Genomic DNA, 20,105 nt, shown 5'->3' on the forward strand with positions numbered 1-20,105 from the left:
AAACTGTAGTTTTATTAAATCATTTTTACATACTCTTTGCTTACTTGTTAGAATAGCACATATTATTTTATTAATGAAAAGAGAATTCAATAAACAATTTTAAAATCAGACAATATGTGTTAGAAGTTCTATGAAATATGAAAATTTTAGCAATATGCGGCTATCAATTCCCTCATCTGTAAACTGTAGAGAGATAATAGCACCTTCCTTATAGATCTGCTGTGAAAATAGGAGTGATGTGCGTAAAATGCTTATCATCACGTATGTTGGAAAGTAATGCTCTATTTTTCCACAAGGATGATTATAGCTTTTTTTATGCTAAAGACTGAAGTTTTCAAAATATATCCTGTTGTTGCAAAGTGGATCACTTTCATAAATTATTCTTACAGTTTGATGATTCCTTTGGAATACAAATTCAGGCTTCTGTGTATGTATGCATGTGTGTGTCTGCCTATATACCTATATCTTAAATAATGCTTAAAGCCTTATAATGAAAAGCTATCCTCCTCACTCTTTTCTGACTCCCAGAAACAACTTTATGGTAAATTGTAACTCTGTGTTCCTAAATTAGCTCCTTATACAGTGTTTTCATTTTTCAGCTTTTGACTTTTTCTAATAACTCCTCTGAAAAAATAGCATGTAGTTCTCTTACATATCTTTTTTTTTTAAGATTTTATTTATTTGACAGAGAGAGACAGCCAGCGAGAGAGGGAACACAAGCAGGGGGAGTGGGAGAGGAAGAAGCAGGCTCCCAGCGGAGGAGCCTGATGTGGGGCTCGATCCCAGAATGCTGGGATCACGCCCTGAGCCTAAGGCAGACGCTTAAGGACTGAGCCACCCAGGCGCCCCAGAGCCACCCAGGCGCCCCTCTCATTTTTTTAAAACCTTTTAAATGGTGAAATTCTCTTCTTTATTCTTTTTTCCTATCAATTCATCACTGGTTTATCCCTTTCCACCAGAAATTTAAATCTCTTTTCTGTAGATCCAGATGCATGGGACAGTTTGTCAGTTACAGTTGTTGCTTGCAGACCTCCCTCTTGGGCTTGAGGATATACATACACATACATACACACCTATATCTAAAAGGATAGAGGAGGAAAGATGTTTATCTCTGGGCAAAGGACTGGGAGACAGTGCTGGGAGTGAGGATATTTTACTGACTTTGCATCACTTTTTAAAGTTTTCCTATATGTGTATTTATGACCTAGTACCCTCCCTGTCCCCCCAAAATTCTTAAAATAGTGTTTGATCTCTTAAGACAAGTTGTAGAGCAATGTGCGTACGTAATCCATTTTTAAAGAAATTAAGACAGCAAGCATGCACAAAAAATTTAAAGCCCTAAATATGGACACGTCGTTCTTTAGGGTTGTGTGAAGCTGTGTGAAGGTGGAGACAGGATTGCATAAAATGAAGCATGAGAGACTATGGACTCTGAGAAACAAACTGAGAACTTCAGAGGGGAGGGGGGATGGGGGAATCTGATAGGCTGGTGATGGGTATAAGGAGGACACGTATTGCATGGTACACTGGGTGTTAAATGCAACTAATGAATCATTGAACTTTACATCAAAAACCAGGGATGTACTGTATGGTGACTAACATAAAAAATATTATTAAAAAGAAGTTTCTCGTGCAACCTGCTGCTAGTGCGGTCTAGGGATACACATAAAGCCCCGCCTCTAGCCCCGCCCCGGGAGCTGAATTCCTCCCACCGCCCCGCCCGTCAGCCTATTCCAGCCACACTCCTGCCCCTGGAATTGGTCTCCGCCCACCATACTTCCCCTTGGCCACGACCCCGCCCACTTCCACGCCCCAGATCTTGTCTCCGCCAATTTGCCCGCCCGCTGTCTCGCTGTTCCCGCCCACAGCCCCACCCACAGACCTCGTCTCCGCCCGGATGCCTGGCACCGCCCACAGCCCCGCCCCTAGGTCTGGTCTCCGTCCCTGGTGCTGACCCAGCCCGAGGCCGTGGGGCCCTCACTAATTGAAGCAGAAATCCTCCCCCGAGGCAGGGGTACTTGGCGGTCGACCTCGCCCGACCCAACCCAGAGACCCTAAACGTCCCTCTCCACGGCGGCTCGACAGAGACCGGAACTGGGGCGCGAGGCGGCCAGCCCGAGACCGGAAGCGGAAGCGTGGGGCGGTGCCGTGGAAGAAACCTCGGGTGGCTTGCTGCGTGGGGTGTGCGATTTTCTCCGCGCGGGACCGGTTTCACGTGGTATGTTTGGCCTCGGGGCGAGGGCCGGACTCGGTGCGCGGCGGGCAGTCCGGGGCTTCCGGTAGGCGCCCAGGGAGGGACAGGGGCGGCGGACATTCCCGTCTCGGGCTCTGGCGTCCCCGCGTCCCTCCGTCCCCCAACCGGAGCCCCGTTTCCTCCCCTGGACTGTTTCCTCAGGTCCGTCCCAAGCTGCTGTTTCAACTCCGGACGCCGCCGCCCCCCAACTCTGAGGGGTGATTTTGCCCCCCCCCCAGACTTTGAGCAATGCCTGGAGGCATTGTTTTGGTTGTACAAATGGGGGTGTGGGTAGGCGCAACTAGCATCTAGCGGGTAGAGGCCAGAGATGCGGCTCAGCAACGGCCCCCCACAGCGATGCATTATCAATAGTGTGGGGTCGGGAAAAACTGCTGCAGGGCCCCAAAACCTCTGAAGTCCTGAGTCAGCCGTGGAAATTGTTTCAAAGTCAGCTGAGTCACTTATCCGCCCCCGAAGTGACAAGCCGTTTTCAAAGTGTCTGGAGTCAGCGGGCGCCTGGGTGGCTCAGTGGGTTAAGCATCCGACTCTTAGTTTCTGCTCAGGTCATGATCTCAGGGTCCTGGGATCCAGCCACCCTCAGGCTCCTTGCTCAGCATGGAGTCTACCTGAGATTCTTTCTGTCCCCTTCTCCTCCTCCTCCCCCAGCCCCCTCTCGCGCTCGCTCTCTCTCTCTCTCTCTCTCTCTCAAATAAATAAATAAATAGATAGATATTTTTTTAAAAATTTAAAAAAAATAAAGCGTATGTAGTCGCCATAAAATCTTTATCCAGCCAGATGAGTTGAGCAAGTCAAATTCACACACAGCATGACACTGCTTTCTCCCACTTGGGGTGCAGATGGCTGGATGGGAATCAGGTAAATCCAGTCACCACCAACATTTACACTGTAATTAAATGGAAAAGAACACAAGAAAGACGGATGGGTGGTCTACTTATCCAAGAACTATTACTGTCTATAAAAAGGCCTCAAAAACAATCTTTGTGCCTTTTTTTTTTTCCCAGACAAGAAAAGCATCTCTTGAGCTCAAGTTTGCGTTAAAACCAGCCTCAGCGTCCACCAGCCTCACTGATCCGTGGATTTGTGTGACCAGGTGAGGACCGTGAGGAACTTGTAACAGGTTCCAGCAGCCTCCACTGTGCAGAGGAGCTGTTAATCAGCTTTCCTGTGCTCAGGCTATAAACACAAAGAGCCGCTAAGAGTGAGGGTATCTTAAGAAAAATTATTTGTATGTTTGATGGATTATGTTCAAAGGAAAGATACTAAGGTGAGTGTCATTATATGTGTGGAAATAGGCAATAAATACAGTTATGTGCAAACAAGTACACATTAAACAAATACGTAAATCACTAAATGTGTGTAACGGTAGAGAAATACAGATTTTCTTGTATTCCATAATACTAAAAATTTCAGGACTTTATATATAAGCATAACTATGTGAAGTTTTTACATGTATATGTAGTATTACAAGTCATCCCAGTAAAGATTAGCAGGACTCCTCAGCAGCATTCCTCAGGCCCATTCAATTTTACTTCTAAAGCCCTATAAATCCTCTTCAGAGTTTCACAATAAAGGGACATCTGGGGGAAAAAATGCTTTGAACTTCTTTCTTTTAGTAACAGAAATTTAAAATTGAATTGACCAGCAACCAGATGCATTTTGAAGAAGTGGATTTTTTTTCTTAATGAGATTTAAAATTATTTAGAGGAATATCCAACAACTTGTATGTGGAAAGTAGGACACTTGTTTCCACAGAGATTGTCCTCTCTACCTTGTCTTCTGGCAGGAATTAACTTTATTTCTTAAAACTTTTCTGAAGTAATGATCTGGTGACTCACATTAGAGAGGATCCTGTTAAGTCAGTTTCTATTTAATTGTTGGGTTTTACTAATTACACGTATGTGTGCCTGTGTGTCCCTTTTTCATTCTCACTTTCCTGTAATGTTTTGGAGGGGAATGTTTATTTGTCATGCAATAGCTGTTCTTTGAGTGCACAGTTTATGGTGACCTACCCTCCTTGTTTATTTGAGACTGAGAGGTTGGTTTACCAGGACACGGGACATTTAGTGTTCAAACCAGGATGGCTCATCGTCTCTGAGCCAGGCCCTGGGCCAAACAGACCTTGTTCTGCCTCCATGGAACTTAAATTCTAATAGGGAATTGCGATTTTATTTTTTTTTTTAAGATTTTATTTATTTATTTGAGAGAGAGAGAACACAAGCAGGGTGGGGGGCAGAGGGAGAAGCAGACTCCCCACTGAGCAGGGACACACACACCCCCCCCGATGCGGGACTCGATCCTGGGACTCCAGGATCATGACCTGAGCCGAAGACAGACGGTTAACCAACTAAGCCACCCAGGCGCCCGGGAATTATGATTTTAAACAACTAATGACAGGAGTGATGTGGGAGCTTGGCACAGAGAACTCAGTTGAGGGAACAGGGAAGCCTTTTTGAGAAGGGCTGATATTTACCTTAAGAGCTGAGGTTGGGGTCAGATTTAGTAGCTGTAGAGTTGCTGGAGCAAGGGTGTGGGAGTATTTTCAAGAGAGCATTTCAGGCCAAGGGAGCTGCATGAAGACAATCCCTGAAGCAGGAGAGAGCTGTGTGTGCTCCATGAGCTGGGAAGACAGGAATGGCTGAGCTGAGACAGCAGAGTGGGGAGCACAGGGCAGGGCAGGCCAGTCCAGGTCAGATCTTAGATTGGACTCTGTTCCAGGACCAGCGGAGAGACAGGGTGGCGATGTGAGTGCTCAGGGAATATGATTCACATTTGGTCTATACGTGTGGATTAAAATGGACTTCAGGATTCAGAAGGAAGACTTCAGAGGCAAGACTGGGGATGGCAGGAGGAAGTTTAGGGATAAGATGATGGTTTCCAAGCCCAGATGGTGGTTGTGGAATGAAAAAGAAGTGGGAAGAGGAGACCCGGGAGTTTAGGACTGAGAAAATATAACGATGCTTTCATTCGTACTTGTGTTTGTCAGATGGTACCAGGCCATTCCTCTGCCCCCAGCTCCTGGCCATGTGAACCTGCAGGCCTCCCCCTCACCCAGGCCCTCACTTTCATCCTGCTTTGCCACTCACAGGCCCCCTCCTCTGCATCCTGGAAGAAGTCAGGCCTGAGTATGTCCATGGCTGCCCTGTCTCCTGTGGGAGCCACGGGTCTCCTGTAGCTATTTCAATGAAACAAATGAGAAATACAATCAAAATTTCATTTTTTTTCAGTCCTCCTGGCCACATTTCAAGTGCTCAGTAGCCTCATGTGGCTTGTGGCAGCCAGTAGGACAGAGCAGAGTTAGAGGACATCTCTGTCATCCCTGAAAGTTCTGCTGGGCAGCACTGGTCTAGAGTGGCCCATCCTCTCTGCCCTTCGTCCAGCACTGACGTACACCCGGGTGCAGGAGTCACTGACTCGCTAAACTGAGCACAGACCCCTCTGCCTGCCTATGAGATTTCACCTGCCAGAGACCTCGATGGGGTCTTCGCGGCCTGAAAGTGCCCCCAGGCACCTTCTCAGCCTGCTTTTCCTCTGGGGGCTCCAGGAGCGGCTGGATCCCAGCCCTCTCACTGCTCAGCTCAGTGACTGGGCTCTTCCTAACTGCAAATTGGGTCCCTCGTGGGGGGAGAAAGGAGACATCCCCCACCTGCAGAAGGGAAGGAGGCTCCACAGCGGTTGTCTGGGTCTGTGGGACTCACTCCAGGCCTCGGAAGGTTGGATGTGAGAGGCGGTATTCCTTTTCTGTGGTTGCTGTGACAAATTGCCAGAGACTCGGTGGCTTAAAGCAACACAGACTTCTTCTCCGGCCATTCTGGAAGGCAGAAATCCTCAGTGGTCCGCAGGGCTGCATTCCTTCCAGGGGTTCTAGGGAAGACTCCTTTTCCGTGTCTTTTCCATCTCATAGAGGCCACCAGCCTGCCTTGGCTTGTGGTTCCTGCCTCCATCTTCAGAGCCGGTGGGTAGCATCTTCATCTCTCTCTCTCTCCTGCTTCCATCACCACAGCTCCTTCTCTGACCTGACCTCCTTACCTCCCTCTTGTAAGGACTCTTGTGATGACATTGGGCTCACCCAGAGAATCCTGGATACTCTTCCCGTCTCAGGAGCCTTGCCTTAATCACAGCTGCACAATCCCTTGTGTATGGAAGCTCACACATGCACAGATTCCGAGGAGTAGAATCTGGACCCCTTTGGGGCAGGGGCGTTAATCTGTCTCCACACAGGCCCTGGAGGCAAAGATGCTCTGAACTCTTTCTGTCCGCCTGGCCAAACTCTCAGCGTCCCACATTCCCCTCTCTGCTCACACTCACACCCTTTATTGCTTTTATCTCTTGGTGCCGGGAGGGCACACATAGACACCTCAAGGAGCTGGTTCAGTGGAGTTACATTTGATTCCCAGCTCCAGGGAAAGGAGGCACGCATTCCCTTTTTATAAAAGAAGCATCCCATAGACACTGCTTTGAACCTTCATTTTGTTTTCATTTAAATGTATTGGCGATCAGAATCTCTATCAGTACCTAGAGATCGTCTGTTTTTTTGGCTGCGAGTTTCTTCATTCTGTGGCTGTGCCGTAACTTTACTGAGCTGACTCCCTACTGATGATCAACTGTATTGTTTCCAGTGCTTTGATATTCCAAATAAGGCCGAGGCGACTCATCGCGCCCTTGTCCTTTACTATTTGTGTGTGCTCAAGGTAGGTCCCTAGAAGCGCGATTGGCAGGGAGGGCGTAAATGTTGCTGCATTTTGCTTGAAATTGGCAATTTTCCTTCCATAGAAATGAACTATGCCCAGCAGTGCGTGAGCGTGCCTTTCCAGACAGGCTTGCCAAGACGAGATGTGGTCCACCGGGTCCTTGTTGATCCGACAGATTAAAAAAAATGGAGTCAGTGTGGCTGCAGTGTGCATCTCTGTTATGATGAATAAGGATGAGGTTTGGGAGGCTGCGTTCAGAGAGACATTTCTGAGCTGTTGTTCTAGATGGTAGAACAGGGTCAGGTGATGACCTGGGGTGGTGCCGATGGAAGGTTCGGCCAACGTGGATGGGGACAAACTCATAACACAGTGAGGGTCATCCTCACACCCTCTGACATCATCCAAGGGCAGTAGGACTAGACGTTGAAAGTCCAGTGGGAGGCAGGTGCCAGCGTGTCCAGTTGGTAAAGGGTCGTGGCTGGGAATGTGTATGTGACAACCGCTTGGATGGGAAGAATGTGCCCTGAGACACAGGGCACAGGGGTGAAGCTGAGGATGTAAATGGGGGTGGCGCTGGGGCACCTGGGTGGCGTAGTCGTTAAGCATCTGCCTTCGGATCAGGGCGTGATCCCAGCGTTCTGGGATCGAGCCCCACATCGGGCTTCTCCGTTAGGAGCCTGCTTCTTCCTCTCCCACTCCCTCTGCTTGCGTTCCCTCTCTCGCTGGCTGTCTCTGTCAAATAAATAAACAAAATCTTTAAAAAAATAAATAAATAAATGGGGCGGGCGCAGCCATGTGCTGGTCGTCCCAGTTAGGACAGAAAAGGACAAGTTTTGTCCTCACATGCCCTGTGTTCATCACCTCCTAAGCAAAGTAAAGACCCAGGATTGGAGACCCCACTTGCATTTTGAAGGAGGACACGGTGGGCTAAGACAGGGAGAGGGAGAGAGGCTGTGAAACTTACTGTTTTCCTGTTTCTTCCAGAGCCTGGCCTGCGTGCACTGTGGGGACGAGAGGAGGAGCATCCGGGTTCTCTGTCTGAGTCATAGGATGGCGGCCATGGTTCTGTCCCCCACTTGCGGTAAGCTGGAGGGCCCTCAGGGTCCAAGCGTTAAAGTCCCCTGCACCACAGAGCAGGAAAGGAAGGGCTGAGCACTGAGGTGGGAGAAGAGCCCTGGACGCCCGGGGGTCACTGGGACCCCATGTGGTTTTTGGGATTTGGGGTGTTGGTGGTTTAAGTGTCTGTGGAGGTGTCATCTGTATGGTGAATATGGGAGAGCCTTTGAATTACACCTCCAATTCTTTCTGTGAGCTTGATAAAATAACAGTGCTGCCCCTTGAATTTCAATTTCCTCATCCGTGAAATGGAAATTATAATCTTTTCCTCCAGTGCAGTAAGGGCTTGGCCTTGGTGAGACAGGGCTCTGGTCTGGTGTCCTGTGAAAGCTGCGTGTGTGTGTGTGTGTGTGTGTGTGTGTGTGTGTGTACGCTCATGTGTGTGTGTGTGTTGGGGTGTGGTCAATTACAGGTAGGCGGGGAAGCCTCCAGACTGGCGAGTGCTAGAATATAGAGCAGTCCTGGACTCCTCTGACTCGTTTCTTCTCCTGTAGCTCGACCTTCCCTGTACTCAGCCTCTCCACAAAAAGGCTGCCCAGAGGAGGAAGGGTTGGTTCATGGCTTCCTGACAAGCTGGTTACCGGTGAGTCAGATACTCCTTTTTCCAAATCATGATTCCTTTGATCAGCAATTGGATTCATTATCTTTCAGTGCCCTGGAGCCCCACAGCCAAACCAGGTCTCAGAGCGCAGGGTCTCCGGGCACCTGATAGGGGGTGAGGGGCTGCCCAGCCAGCGTCAGTGTTTGTCAGCATTTTCTACATGGCAGAGCTTCCTCCAGGGTCCCTGGCTACGTCATGTTCCACTGAGAGTTTAAGGGGAAGCTAAGCTCAAGTGTCCTAGACTCAAGTAATTGATGGCTGTGGGGAAGTCACTCATTCGTTTACCAAGTATTTCTCTGACATCTGCCATGTCCCGGGCCTGTGCTTAACCCTGAGACTGAGGGAAATAAGACTGCAGGATTTCACAGTCTCACTGGAATAAGGGACTCGCCTACGTGTTAGAGGTACATTCAACCTTGGGAGTGGGCGTCAGTAGACAGGAGAGGAGCACTGCAGGCTGAGCCCAGAAGCCGTGGAGAGCAGAGCTCAGAACCCTGCCCGTACATCTTGTGCTTGGAGTTCCCTGTTTCTACTCCTGTCATCCTCCTGTCAACTTGGTGGGGGTGGTCCTTGGCTAAGCCACGATGCTTGTGACGGCTCAGGACTTGGTGACCTTCGAGGATGTGGCCGTGGAGTTCACGCAGGAGGAGTGGGCACTGCTGGACCCTTCTCAGAGAACACTGTACAGAGACGTGATGCGGGAGAACTGCAGGAACCTGGCCTCGCTGGGTAAGCCCGACCTCAGCCCTGCATGTGTGGAACGACTCAGGTGACATGACTGCCGGCTTCCTTTTGTCCTTTTTTTTTTTTTTTTGAAATTGACATGACATTCACATACCGTAAAATTCACCATTGTAACTATTTTAAAGCCTACAGTTCAGCAGCTTTTGATACATTGCATTGTCCTGCAGCCATAACACTGTCCAAATGGGGAACATTTTCATCACCTCTCAGCCTCTCCCCCGGAGTGCTCAGTAGCCGTACCCCCTGCCGGCAACCACTAATTTGCCTTCTGTTTCTATGGCTGTGCCTTTTGAGAACGTTTCATATCATTGGAATTCTAAAAGATGGGCTCTCTCTTGTCTGGCTTCTTTCGGGCAGCATAATGGTTAAAGGCCCAGCTATGGTGTGACATGTGCCGGTTCGTTATTCCTCGTCGTGATTGAATTACATGCCATTTTACGGATATACCACATTTTTAAAATTCATTCACGGGTTGATAAGCATTTGGGGGGTTTCCAGTGACTGGAAACAAGCAGTGCTGGCGTGCATATTGTGACGACGTTTCCACTTTTGTTGGGTATGTGTCTAGGAGTGGAATGCTAAATCACATGTTACCATGTTTAGCTTTTCGAGGAGCTGCCAAACCATTTTCCACAGCAGCTGCACCAAGGTGTGAGGGGTCCAGTTTCTCCACATCTTCCCCAACTTTGGTTTTTCTGGTTGTAGCCGTCCTCATGGTTACGAAGTGGGATAGCATCGTCACGTCGTCGTTTTGAGTTGCATTTCCCTCGTGACGAATGACCTTGAGCACTTTTTCACATGCTAGTTGGCTGTCGATCTTCTGTGGAGAAGTGTCTACTCAAGTCCTTGGCCCCGTTTGAAATTTGGTTGTTTATCTTTTATTCTTGGAGTATAAAAATTGGTTGTGTATTGTGAATACTGGTCCCTTGATTTGGAAATAATTTCTCCCATTTTGTGGTGTATTTTCATTTTCTTGATAGTGTCCTTTGACACACAAGAGGTTTTTACTTTTTTTAAGTTTATTAAGTTTTTATTTAAATTCCAGTTACTTTACATCAGAAACCAGGGATGTACTGTATGGTGACTAACATGATATAATAAAAAAACATTAAAATTAAAAAAATAAAAAAATAAAAAAGAGGAAAGAGAGATGCTTCTAAACTCAAATTTGAAAATATTTTTGGCATCTTAACATATAACAGGTACATTAAAGTTATTGAAATGAAAGAAAAAAGTTAATTAATGAAGTCTTATAACGAAATAAAGGGAACTTAAAGTGAAAAAAAAAATTCCAGTTAGCTAACATACAGTGTTACATGAGTTTCGGGAGTACAATGCAGTGATTCAGCACCTCCGCACATCACCCAGTGCTCATCCCAAGTGCACTCCTTAACCCCCGTCACCTATTTAACCCAACCCTCCATCCACCTCCCCTCTGGTAACCATCAGTTTGTTCTCCATAGTTACGAGTCTGTTTCTTGGTTTGCGTGTCTCTTCCTGCCCCCCTCCCCCGCCCCGGTTTGCTCATTTGTTTTGTTTCTTAAATTCCACGTATGAGTGAAATCATGTTTTTCCAAAGAAGACTCTGGATGGCCAACAGACACATGAAAAGATGCTCACCATTTCTTATCATCAGGGAAATACAAAAAACTACAATAAGTATCACCTCACACCTGTCAGAATGGCTAAAATCAACACAAGAATTAATAGGTGTTGGTGAGGATGCCGAGAAACGGGAACCCTCTTGCTCCGTTGGTGGGAATGCAAACTGGTACAGCCATTCTGGAACACAGAATGGAGTTTCCACAAAAAGTTGAAAATAGAACTACCTATGGCTAGGCAATTGGACTCCTCTAAGTATTTATCCAAAGGATACAAAAAAACTTATTCGGAGGGGCACGTGTACCCCAATGTTTATAGCAGCACTATCAACAGTAGCCAAATTATGGAAAGAACCCAATGTCCATCACCTGATGAATGGATAAAGAAGATGTGGTGTGTATATACACAGTGGAATTTTACTCAGCCATAAAAGAATGACTCTCGCCATTTGCAATGAGTGGATGGAGCTAGAGAGTTTTGTGCTAAACAAGATAAATCAGAGAACGTTTTAATTTTGATCAAGTCTTATCTATTTTTTCTTTTTTTGCTTGTCCTTTGGTATCATACCTAAGAAATTATTGCCAGATCCACCAAGGCTTTGAACATTTACCCCTATGTTTTCTTCCAAGAATGTTTTTTAGTTTCTCTGCAGTTAAGTCTTCGGTCCTTTTTCAGTTGATTTTCTATATGTCTGGGAGAAAGTACCAGTTTCATTCTTTTGCATGTGTTTACCCAGTTGCCCAGCATTCGTGTAGACTATTCTTTCCCCCATTGAATTGTTTTTACTCCCTTGTCAAAAATTGACCACGGACGTATGAATTTACATTCCCTCTGTCCTATGCCGTTGATCTCTGTGTCTCTCCTTGTGCCAGTACCGCCATGTGTCCGTTACTCTGGCTTTGACGTAAGTTTTGATGCCAGGAAGTGTGAGTATTCCTATTTTGTTCTTTTTCAAGACTCTTTGGTCTATTTGGGATCCTTTGCAAATCCATATGAATTTTAGGCTCGGTTTTTTTTCGGTTGTGCAAATAATTCCATTTGTTGGAATTTCGGTACTGCCGGCGCTGAATCTGTAGATTGCTTTGGGTAGTATGGTCACCTGAGCAATATTAAGTTTTCCAGTACGCCTCTTTCTGTTACTGATTTTTTTATTTGCTTCTATTATAGTCAGAGAAAATACTTTGTATGAGTTCACTGTTTTTAAATTTGTTCAGACTTGTTTTCTGGCCTAACATACGGTCTGTCTGTTCTGGAGAATGTTCCATATGCACTTGAGATGAAGGCGTATTCTGTTGTGGAGGAGAGTATTTTATATATGTCTGTTAGGTCTAGTTAGTTTGTAGGATTGTTAAGTCCTCTTTTTCCTTGTTAACCTAACTAGTCGTTCGACCCGTCATTCAAAGTGGGGAGTTGAAGTCTGCAACTATTGTAGAACTCCCTATTTCTTTCTCCCTTCAGTTTTGTCAGTTTGAAATGTAATATTGTAGAATTCTGTTGTTATTGGTCTGTAATTGTTACATCTTCTGGATGAATTGACCTTTTTATCATTAAATAATATCTTTGTGTCTTATAACAGTTTTTGTCTTAAAGTCTATTTGGTCTGAAATTAACATAGCTACATTCTCTTTTAGCTGCTCTTTGCATGGAGTATATTTTTCCATCTGTTGACTTTCAGTCTCTTAGTGTGTTTAGATGTCAGTTGAGTCTCTTACAAGTTCTTATCTATTCTGCCAAAATCTGCCTTTTAATTGGACGGATTAGTCCATTTATACTTAAGGTAATTATTGGTAAAGACCCACGTAGGCCATTTTGTTATTTTTTACATGTCTTATACCACTTTTGTTCCTCAGTTCTTTCATTGTTATTTTTGTGTTAGATGTTTTCTAGGGGACCATTTTGATTCGCTCTCATTTCTTTTTGTTTTTTAGTTATTTTTTTTTTAATGGTTGCCCTGGGGACTACAATTAACATTTTAAATTATAGCAATCTATTTTGATTTAATACCAACTTTGTTTCAATAGCATACACAATTTTTGCTTTTGATTAGGTGCACACACACACCTTTTATTGCTTTGTCACAAATTACGTCTTTATACCTTGTGTGCCCATTAACATAGATTCATAATTATTGGTTTAGGCATTTCCTCTTAGAAGTCATATAAGAAAAAGAGGAAAATTTCAAACCAAAAATGTCATTATTATTGGCCTCTGTATTTGCATTTATTGAGTTCTTTATTTCTTTGTGTGGATTTGAGTTAATATCCATTATCCTTTCATTGCAGCCTGAAAGTCTCCCATTAGCATTTCTTGTAGGATAGATGTGCTAGTGGCCTCTGTGTCTCTCAGTTTAGCCCACTTGAGGTTTCTTAAGCTTCTTGGTTGTGTACATTTGTGTCTTTCTTCAGTTTTTTGGAAGTTTTTGGCCATTCTTTCTTCAAATATTCTTCCTACCTCATTCTCTTCTCCACTTAAGGAACTCCCATGATGTGTGTGTTGGTATGTTTGGTGGTATCCCACAGGTCTTTAGGGCTGTGTTCATATTTTTTTCATTCTTTTTTTCTTTCTCTTCTTCCTACGAGGTAATATAAATTGTCCTGTCTTCATGCTTATTGATTCTTTCTTCTGCCTGTTCACATCTGCTGTTGGACACCTCTTCTGACTTTTTCATTTCAGTTTTTGTACTTTTCAACTCCAAAATTTCTATGTAGTTTCTTTTTGTAGTTTCTCTTTCTTTAACATGTGTTCTATTTCATGAGAATTCATTCTTATGGTTTCCTCTATTATTTATACAGAGTTTTCTTTTGGTCTTTGAGCATACTTCAGAATAGTTGATTTAAATTCTTTGACTAGCAAGTCTGATGTTTGGGCTTCCTCAGGAAGGAAATTTTTTCCTGTAATGGGCCACGCATTTATTTCTTTGCCTGCCTCAAAATTTTGTTGTTGAAAAATGGCCATTTGGAACATTATTGTATGGCAATTCTGGAATCAGATTTTTCCCTATCACCAAAATTTGTTGCCACTTGTATGTATGTTTAATGATAACTCTGAACTGATTTTGTAATATCTGTATTTGTCATGTGTGGTCCATGAAATGTTAACTTCATGCTTAGCTAGTAGTTTGTCAGAGATTTTCTTGAAGGCCTGGAACAAAAAGTAAAAAATCTGTGGTCTCTGCAGATGTGTTCCATGTGTGTATAGGGACATACCTTCAAAGTCAGCAAGCAGTTTACAACTCCGCCATAATCTTCACTTTCTTCTTGTGTAGAGCCTGAAGGTCAGCCAAAGCCGAGGATGTAGTGCTGTTTCTGAGCATGTGTCCAATCCTGGCTTTCTAGATTCAAAGAAATAGGAGGGAAATTTTTTTAAATTCCCCAAAACACCTTTTCCCACACTTTTCCTCCCAAGTTTCTTGGTTAGTCTTTTGTTTTCCTGTACTATTTCATAGGCCTCAGGCAATGGTGGCTAATATATTTGCCTTTAAATATGTTCAGCACTTGTCCACTGAGTACCCAGCTCAGCCCTTGGAGAGTTTGAGATTAGATAAATAAAGGCAAGCCCTTTGAGCCAAACCTTCAGAAAGATCCAAACACACAACCACAGAACTTTGAGAATAAGGTCCATCCTGCTCTCTCTAACACTAGGAATGTGAGCTGTCATCTTCAAGGTCACAGCCAAGCAGGGAATAGAGGGTGAGACAAGGGTCAGTTAAAATGTCAGCTGGTTGTTGTCCTTGATTAAACATTTTCCAAGTTGCTGTAAACTTTTGATAGGTTCTAAATTTCTGAAAAAGTTGATTCTGATGGTTTTCCCCACTTTATTAACTGTTTTTTAGAGTTATGGACTTTTGGTTCAGTATCCCTCAGTTTTCAGTATTGTCACTTCTCACCAGTGTTTCTGAAGCACTTCTGTGTCCCTGGGTCTATGCTGGGTTTAGGAATTCAGTGATGAATGAGACAGATGTGGTCCCCACCCTCATGGAGCTTTCTGTCTGATGCCTTCCCTATCAACTGAATAGATGTTCCTTACCCTGACTTTATATTCTCCATGGATAAAAGCTTTAGAGTTTCTGAAGTGTGTATGTAAACTCGAACATGAACTTTGGGACTGTTTATGTCCTGTCACCTGGATATTGAGTGTGCTTGAATTCTTGTTTCTTGGCAGTTACTATATTCATTACAATTTATGTGTAGTTTTCCACTGCTGCTAAAGTCATACTTGATCATCTTCAGAATTGTTGGCTCCAGTTTCACGGGGTTGCTTGTCACCTGTACAGTCACCCAACATCATGTATCTTTTCTCCATGAATAGGGTATCATGTGGATAAACCCAATCTGATCTCCCAATTGGAGCAAGAAGACAAGGTGACAACAGAGGAGCAAGGAATTCTCCCAGGCACCTGTCCAGGTGAGCAGCAGGCAGACAGGTGGATATGAGTCTTTTTGAGGAATAGCTCTGGCCAGTGATTTGGCACGGGAGTATTACATTTAGGAAACGTCAAACAGGGAAGTTTGTACAGTGTCCTTTTCTCTGACAAATATGGTCAAGAACGTTTGGTATGAGCTTCCTTGTGTACGTTCTTTCTTTCCTTTTTACCTTTCTGTTCAACACCTCATACGTACCTTGGAGTCAGAGAAAGGAAAAAAGATGTATCTCTTTTCCTTTATTTTTTTTTAATTGAAGTGTAGTCACATACAATGTTATATTAGTTTCAGGTGTAAGATACAGTGATTTGACAAGTTTATAAATTATACTGTGTTTACCACAAGTGTAGCTACCATCTGTCACCATATAATGCTATTCTAGTTCTCCTTTTTAAATAAATCTCATATGAGCACTTTGTCCAATTCCTTCCTACTTTACATTCCTGATAATCCCTTCTGTAAATCTCTGATCAGTCTTAATCCTTCTAGAATCATTTTTTAAATGCTTACAGTTTTCATACTCCTATCCCTTTCATGGCAAACCTTCTCAAAAATGCTGATCCCTCAGAGTCTGCATTTACTCACGTGTGCACTTTACTGTTTCTTTTCTCCATCAACTTAAATTTCTTTTCTTTTCTTTTTTTTTTTTTTTCAGATTTGGAGACTGTACTTAAAGCCAAATGGTTAACTCCTAAGAAGCATGATTTTAGAAAAGAACATTCCAACGGTATAAAAGCGGTAAGACTAATAACATGGCTGATTTCTGGTTTTCACAGTAGGAGAATAGGTTAGAAAAGTCTCAAAGTGAACAGAGTTATTAAAGGAAAGTCATTTACACAACAGGAAATTGTGTCCCTGGAGAGATACTGTGAAAAGTTGTGAATTTGGAAAAAACTATAAGTTAGCTCCATACTTGTTTCTTCACTGGGACTTTCCACAAGTAAATATTTCCTTAAATGTGACATACAATATTAGCTCTTGAAATACAAAGTGGTCTATCAGAGTTTATCAGAAGATGCTCTGTGAATATGATAAGGACTTGTGGCAAAGCGTCCATCTTTTTTAACTTCTAAGAGCTCAGAGTGAGCAGAAGCCATATGCAAGCACTGAAAATATCCAAAACATCAATTGTAACAATATAACAGAATTCCTGGGAAAGAGAGTTCAGATGCATAAAATTCATTGGATATTGAAATTACTTTAAATTATAGTTACCATTCATGTCTTAATCAACAGGAAAGAAATCATCTTGGAGTGAAACTCAACGAATGTAATCAGTGCTTTAAAGTCTTCAGCACAAAATCTAACCTCACGCAGCACCAGAGAACTCATACTGGAGAAAAACCCTATGACTGTAATCAGTGTGGCAAATCCTTCAGCAGTAGATCTTACCTGACTATTCATAAGAGAATACATAATGGGGAGAAGCCCTATGAATGCAATGACTGCGGGAAAGCCTTCAATGATCCCTCATCCCTTAGACTGCACGTGAGAATTCACACTGGAGAAAAACCCTATGAATGTAATCAGTGTTTTCATGTTTTTCGCACTAGTTGTAACCTCAAAAGCCACAAGAGAATTCATACGAGAGAGAATCACCATGAATGTAATCAGTGTGGCAAGGCCTTCAGCACGAGATCCTCCCTCACTGGGCACAATAGTATTCATACGGGGGAGAAACCTTATGAGTGCCATGACTGTGGGAAGGCCTTTAGGAAGAGCTCATATCTGACCCAGCATATGAGAACTCATACTGGAGAAAAACCCTACGAGTGTAATCAGTGTGGAAAATCCTTCAGCAGTAGCTTTTCTCTTACTGTGCACAAGAGAATTCATACTGGGGAGAAACCCTATGAGTGCAGTAACTGTGGGAAAGCATTTAATAATCTCTCAGCTGTTAAGAAACATGTGAGAACTCACACTGGGGAAAAACCCTACGAATGTAATCATTGTGGAAAATCTTTCACCACTAACTCTTACCTGTCTGTGCACAAGAGAATACATAATAGGTGGATATGAATACAGTAACCAGGAAGGCATTCATCGATCTCTGAATTCTCAGACAACTGATGGTAACTCACTAGATGTATGGGTTATCTGTTGCTGCATAACAAATTTCCCTCCAAAACATAGTGGCTTTAGATAACACCCATTAACTATCTCACAGTTTCTGTAGGTCAGGAATTTGGGAATGGCTTAGCTGTGTAGTTCTGGCTGAGGGTCTGTCACGAGGTGAGGTCAAGATGTCAGCTGGAGCAACTCTCATCTGAGTCTTTACTGCTGAAGAATCTTCTTCCGTCATGGCTCACTCACACGTCTGGCAGGTTCATGCCAGTGGTTGGCAGGGAACCTTCGTTACCTCACCTCCACAGGGCTGGGTGTCTTTATGATGTAGCAGCAGGCTCCTCCCAGAGCACCTGGTCTATGGGAGAGCTGACGCAGAAGCCACGTTGTCTTTTTCGACCTAGCCTCAGAAGGACATACTGTCTCTTCTTCCAGACTGTATTGCTCACACAATGTGGGAAGAAACTACACAGGGTATGTATATTAGGAGACAGATCGTAAGGAACCATCCGAGAAGCTTGCCATGAAATCAGTGAAGAAAAGCCTTTAGCAGACTCTCATTCTTTCAATCTATTCCCTATGAAGTAGCCTTCGATAACTCGTGTTAATTCACTCTGGAGAGAATTAATGCGTGCGATCTTTGCGGGAAGCTTTCAACTCGGACTCACCCTAAGGTGCACAAAAGATTACTTATGGGGAGAAACCTGAGGAATGCAGTAGCTGTAGGAGAGCCCTCATGAGTCGTGTGACAGTTCACACTAAGGAGAAGACCTTATGCATAGCATCAGAGTGCAAAAGCCTTCAGGGACACCCATCCCTGAGAGCACCTGTGAGAAATCACTACAGAGGAGTATTTGTAGAATGTGGAAAACCCTTCAGCACAAGTGTTCGCGTTACTGAGCAAAAGACGAGGAGATATTCTGAACACAATTACTGTGGGAAGGCCTTGAATGTTCTCTCAGTTTCTAAGAAGCATGAGGATTTATCCCGGAGAGAAGGTCCTGTGGAATGTCATCAGTCCTGGACAGTCATTTTCCCACATTCCTTAGGAAACTGAGAATTCACTGCAGACACTTGTGAATATAAAGACCAAGGGAATGCCTTGAATAATACCTCCTACATTAGGAAAAATACGAAGTTTGGTTGCAAAACTTGTGAGTGTATTAATTTTGAAAAATCTTTCAGCGATTCTTTGTTGATTTGTGAGAACTTACATTGGAGGCAAACCCTAGACAAGTAATCAGTATCTGGATGCCTCAGCTCTTTACTGAGTGGCCCCAAAATAAACTGGGAACAGAAAGAATATTGAGTGTGGGATTACCTTTATCAGTGTCTCATCCTAAGATCGGGCCACGAGTTCGTTAGTTTTCAGTCTTTTTGTTTTAGTATAAGCACATGTCTATAGCCGTACCCTAAAATAAACCTTAAGTTATGTTATAGTTTTGTATGTAATATGTTGGCTATAATTTACTCTTCAAAAATATCAGTACGTAGCATATTCAAAAAGGCATTTCTGAATATCTCCTGAGTGAATTCGTTTATCGTAGTGGAAATTAGACTATATTTACTATATACTTTTTCTAGTTTAATGGCATTTCTGTCAGGTAAGTGGAGTTTATGATGCTGATTCTTTTTTCTCTTTCTACCCCGGAACGGCATTTTGTTTAGCTGCTTTCCCAACGTCCATTCTCCCCTACTTACTTACTTTAAAAATATTTTTGTCGTTGTTCAAGTTGTCAATGAGCAGGAGTGAAAATACTCGATCTATAAGGCTTCTTTGAAGCCCAGAGGGGTGTCGGTTTACTCTGCTGACCATGAGAAGTAGGTAGAAGTCACTGGGGAGAACATCATCTGGCTTGTTTGCCTCACCTCTATCCTGTTTGTCTTACCCGTTCTTTCTCTTGAAAGTGGACTCAAGGCCAGGGGTTGGAAGAGCTGTATTTTGATCGTGACGACAAAAACCACAGCGTGGCAAAAAATCACAATGATACGGGCTTCCCCAAAACCTCTGATTGGCGGTATCAGCTCTGGACTCCTTGTTCCCAGGCCTGTCCTTATATGATTAAAAGTAACCTCTAACTGGTTGAAGCCAAAGTCATTTTTTGGGTTTGTTTTTGAGGGGGTGTTCTGCTCTTATCTAACTGGGTGCGGTATCTACCTAGTAAACCTCTTAGTTGGTCACATTTTATAAGTGTTTCATGTTTCTTTGAAAATAATGTATATTCTCCAAGTTTTAGATGTAGAGTATGTGCCCATTAACTCAAGCTAATTGTGTTTTCAGGTATTATGTACATTCAGATTTTTGTCCTCAGATTTATTTAGTGATAGATACGTATTAAAGTCTTCTGCTATGGATATGGATGAACACTTTTTTGTCATTTCCGTCGTGTTTTTCTTTATATATTTTGATGTATAACGTTCAGGATTAGGTTTTTTGCTTGTGAATTGTTCCTTTTTATGTAGGGGTCATTTTTTGATAGTGAATTATTTCAATACATTAATAAATGACTACACATTTGCATAGCCCTTCCTGTAGATGAGACACTCTTCTGAATGTCTTATGGCTATTAACTTCTTGAGTACTCAGTATAAGCTTAAGGAAGAATGTACTATTA

General features: G+C 43.6%; 1 protein-coding gene across 1 annotated transcript; it reads left to right on the forward strand.

Annotated features, from left to right (window-relative positions):
• The first annotated feature begins 1,870 nt into the window (after positions 1-1,870).
• Positions 1,871-19,845, forward strand: LOC103676310 (zinc finger protein 558). The gene is made up of 8 exons (XM_008705467.2): positions 1,871-2,218; positions 3,256-3,344; positions 7,927-8,023; positions 8,553-8,641; positions 9,262-9,388; positions 15,314-15,409; positions 16,082-16,164; positions 16,663-19,845. Exons 3-8 carry the CDS (start codon positions 7,993-7,995, stop codon positions 17,443-17,445), a joined length of 1,209 nt encoding a protein of 402 aa, XP_008703689.1. The 5' UTR covers positions 1,871-2,218; positions 3,256-3,344; positions 7,927-7,992; the 3' UTR covers positions 17,446-19,845.
• Positions 19,846-20,105: the final 260 nt, after the last annotated feature.

This window comes from Ursus maritimus, unplaced genomic scaffold (genome assembly GCF_017311325.1).
Source record: "Ursus maritimus isolate PB19 unplaced genomic scaffold, ASM1731132v1 scaffold_14, whole genome shotgun sequence".
Taxonomy (NCBI): Eukaryota; Metazoa; Chordata; class Mammalia; order Carnivora; family Ursidae; genus Ursus; species Ursus maritimus.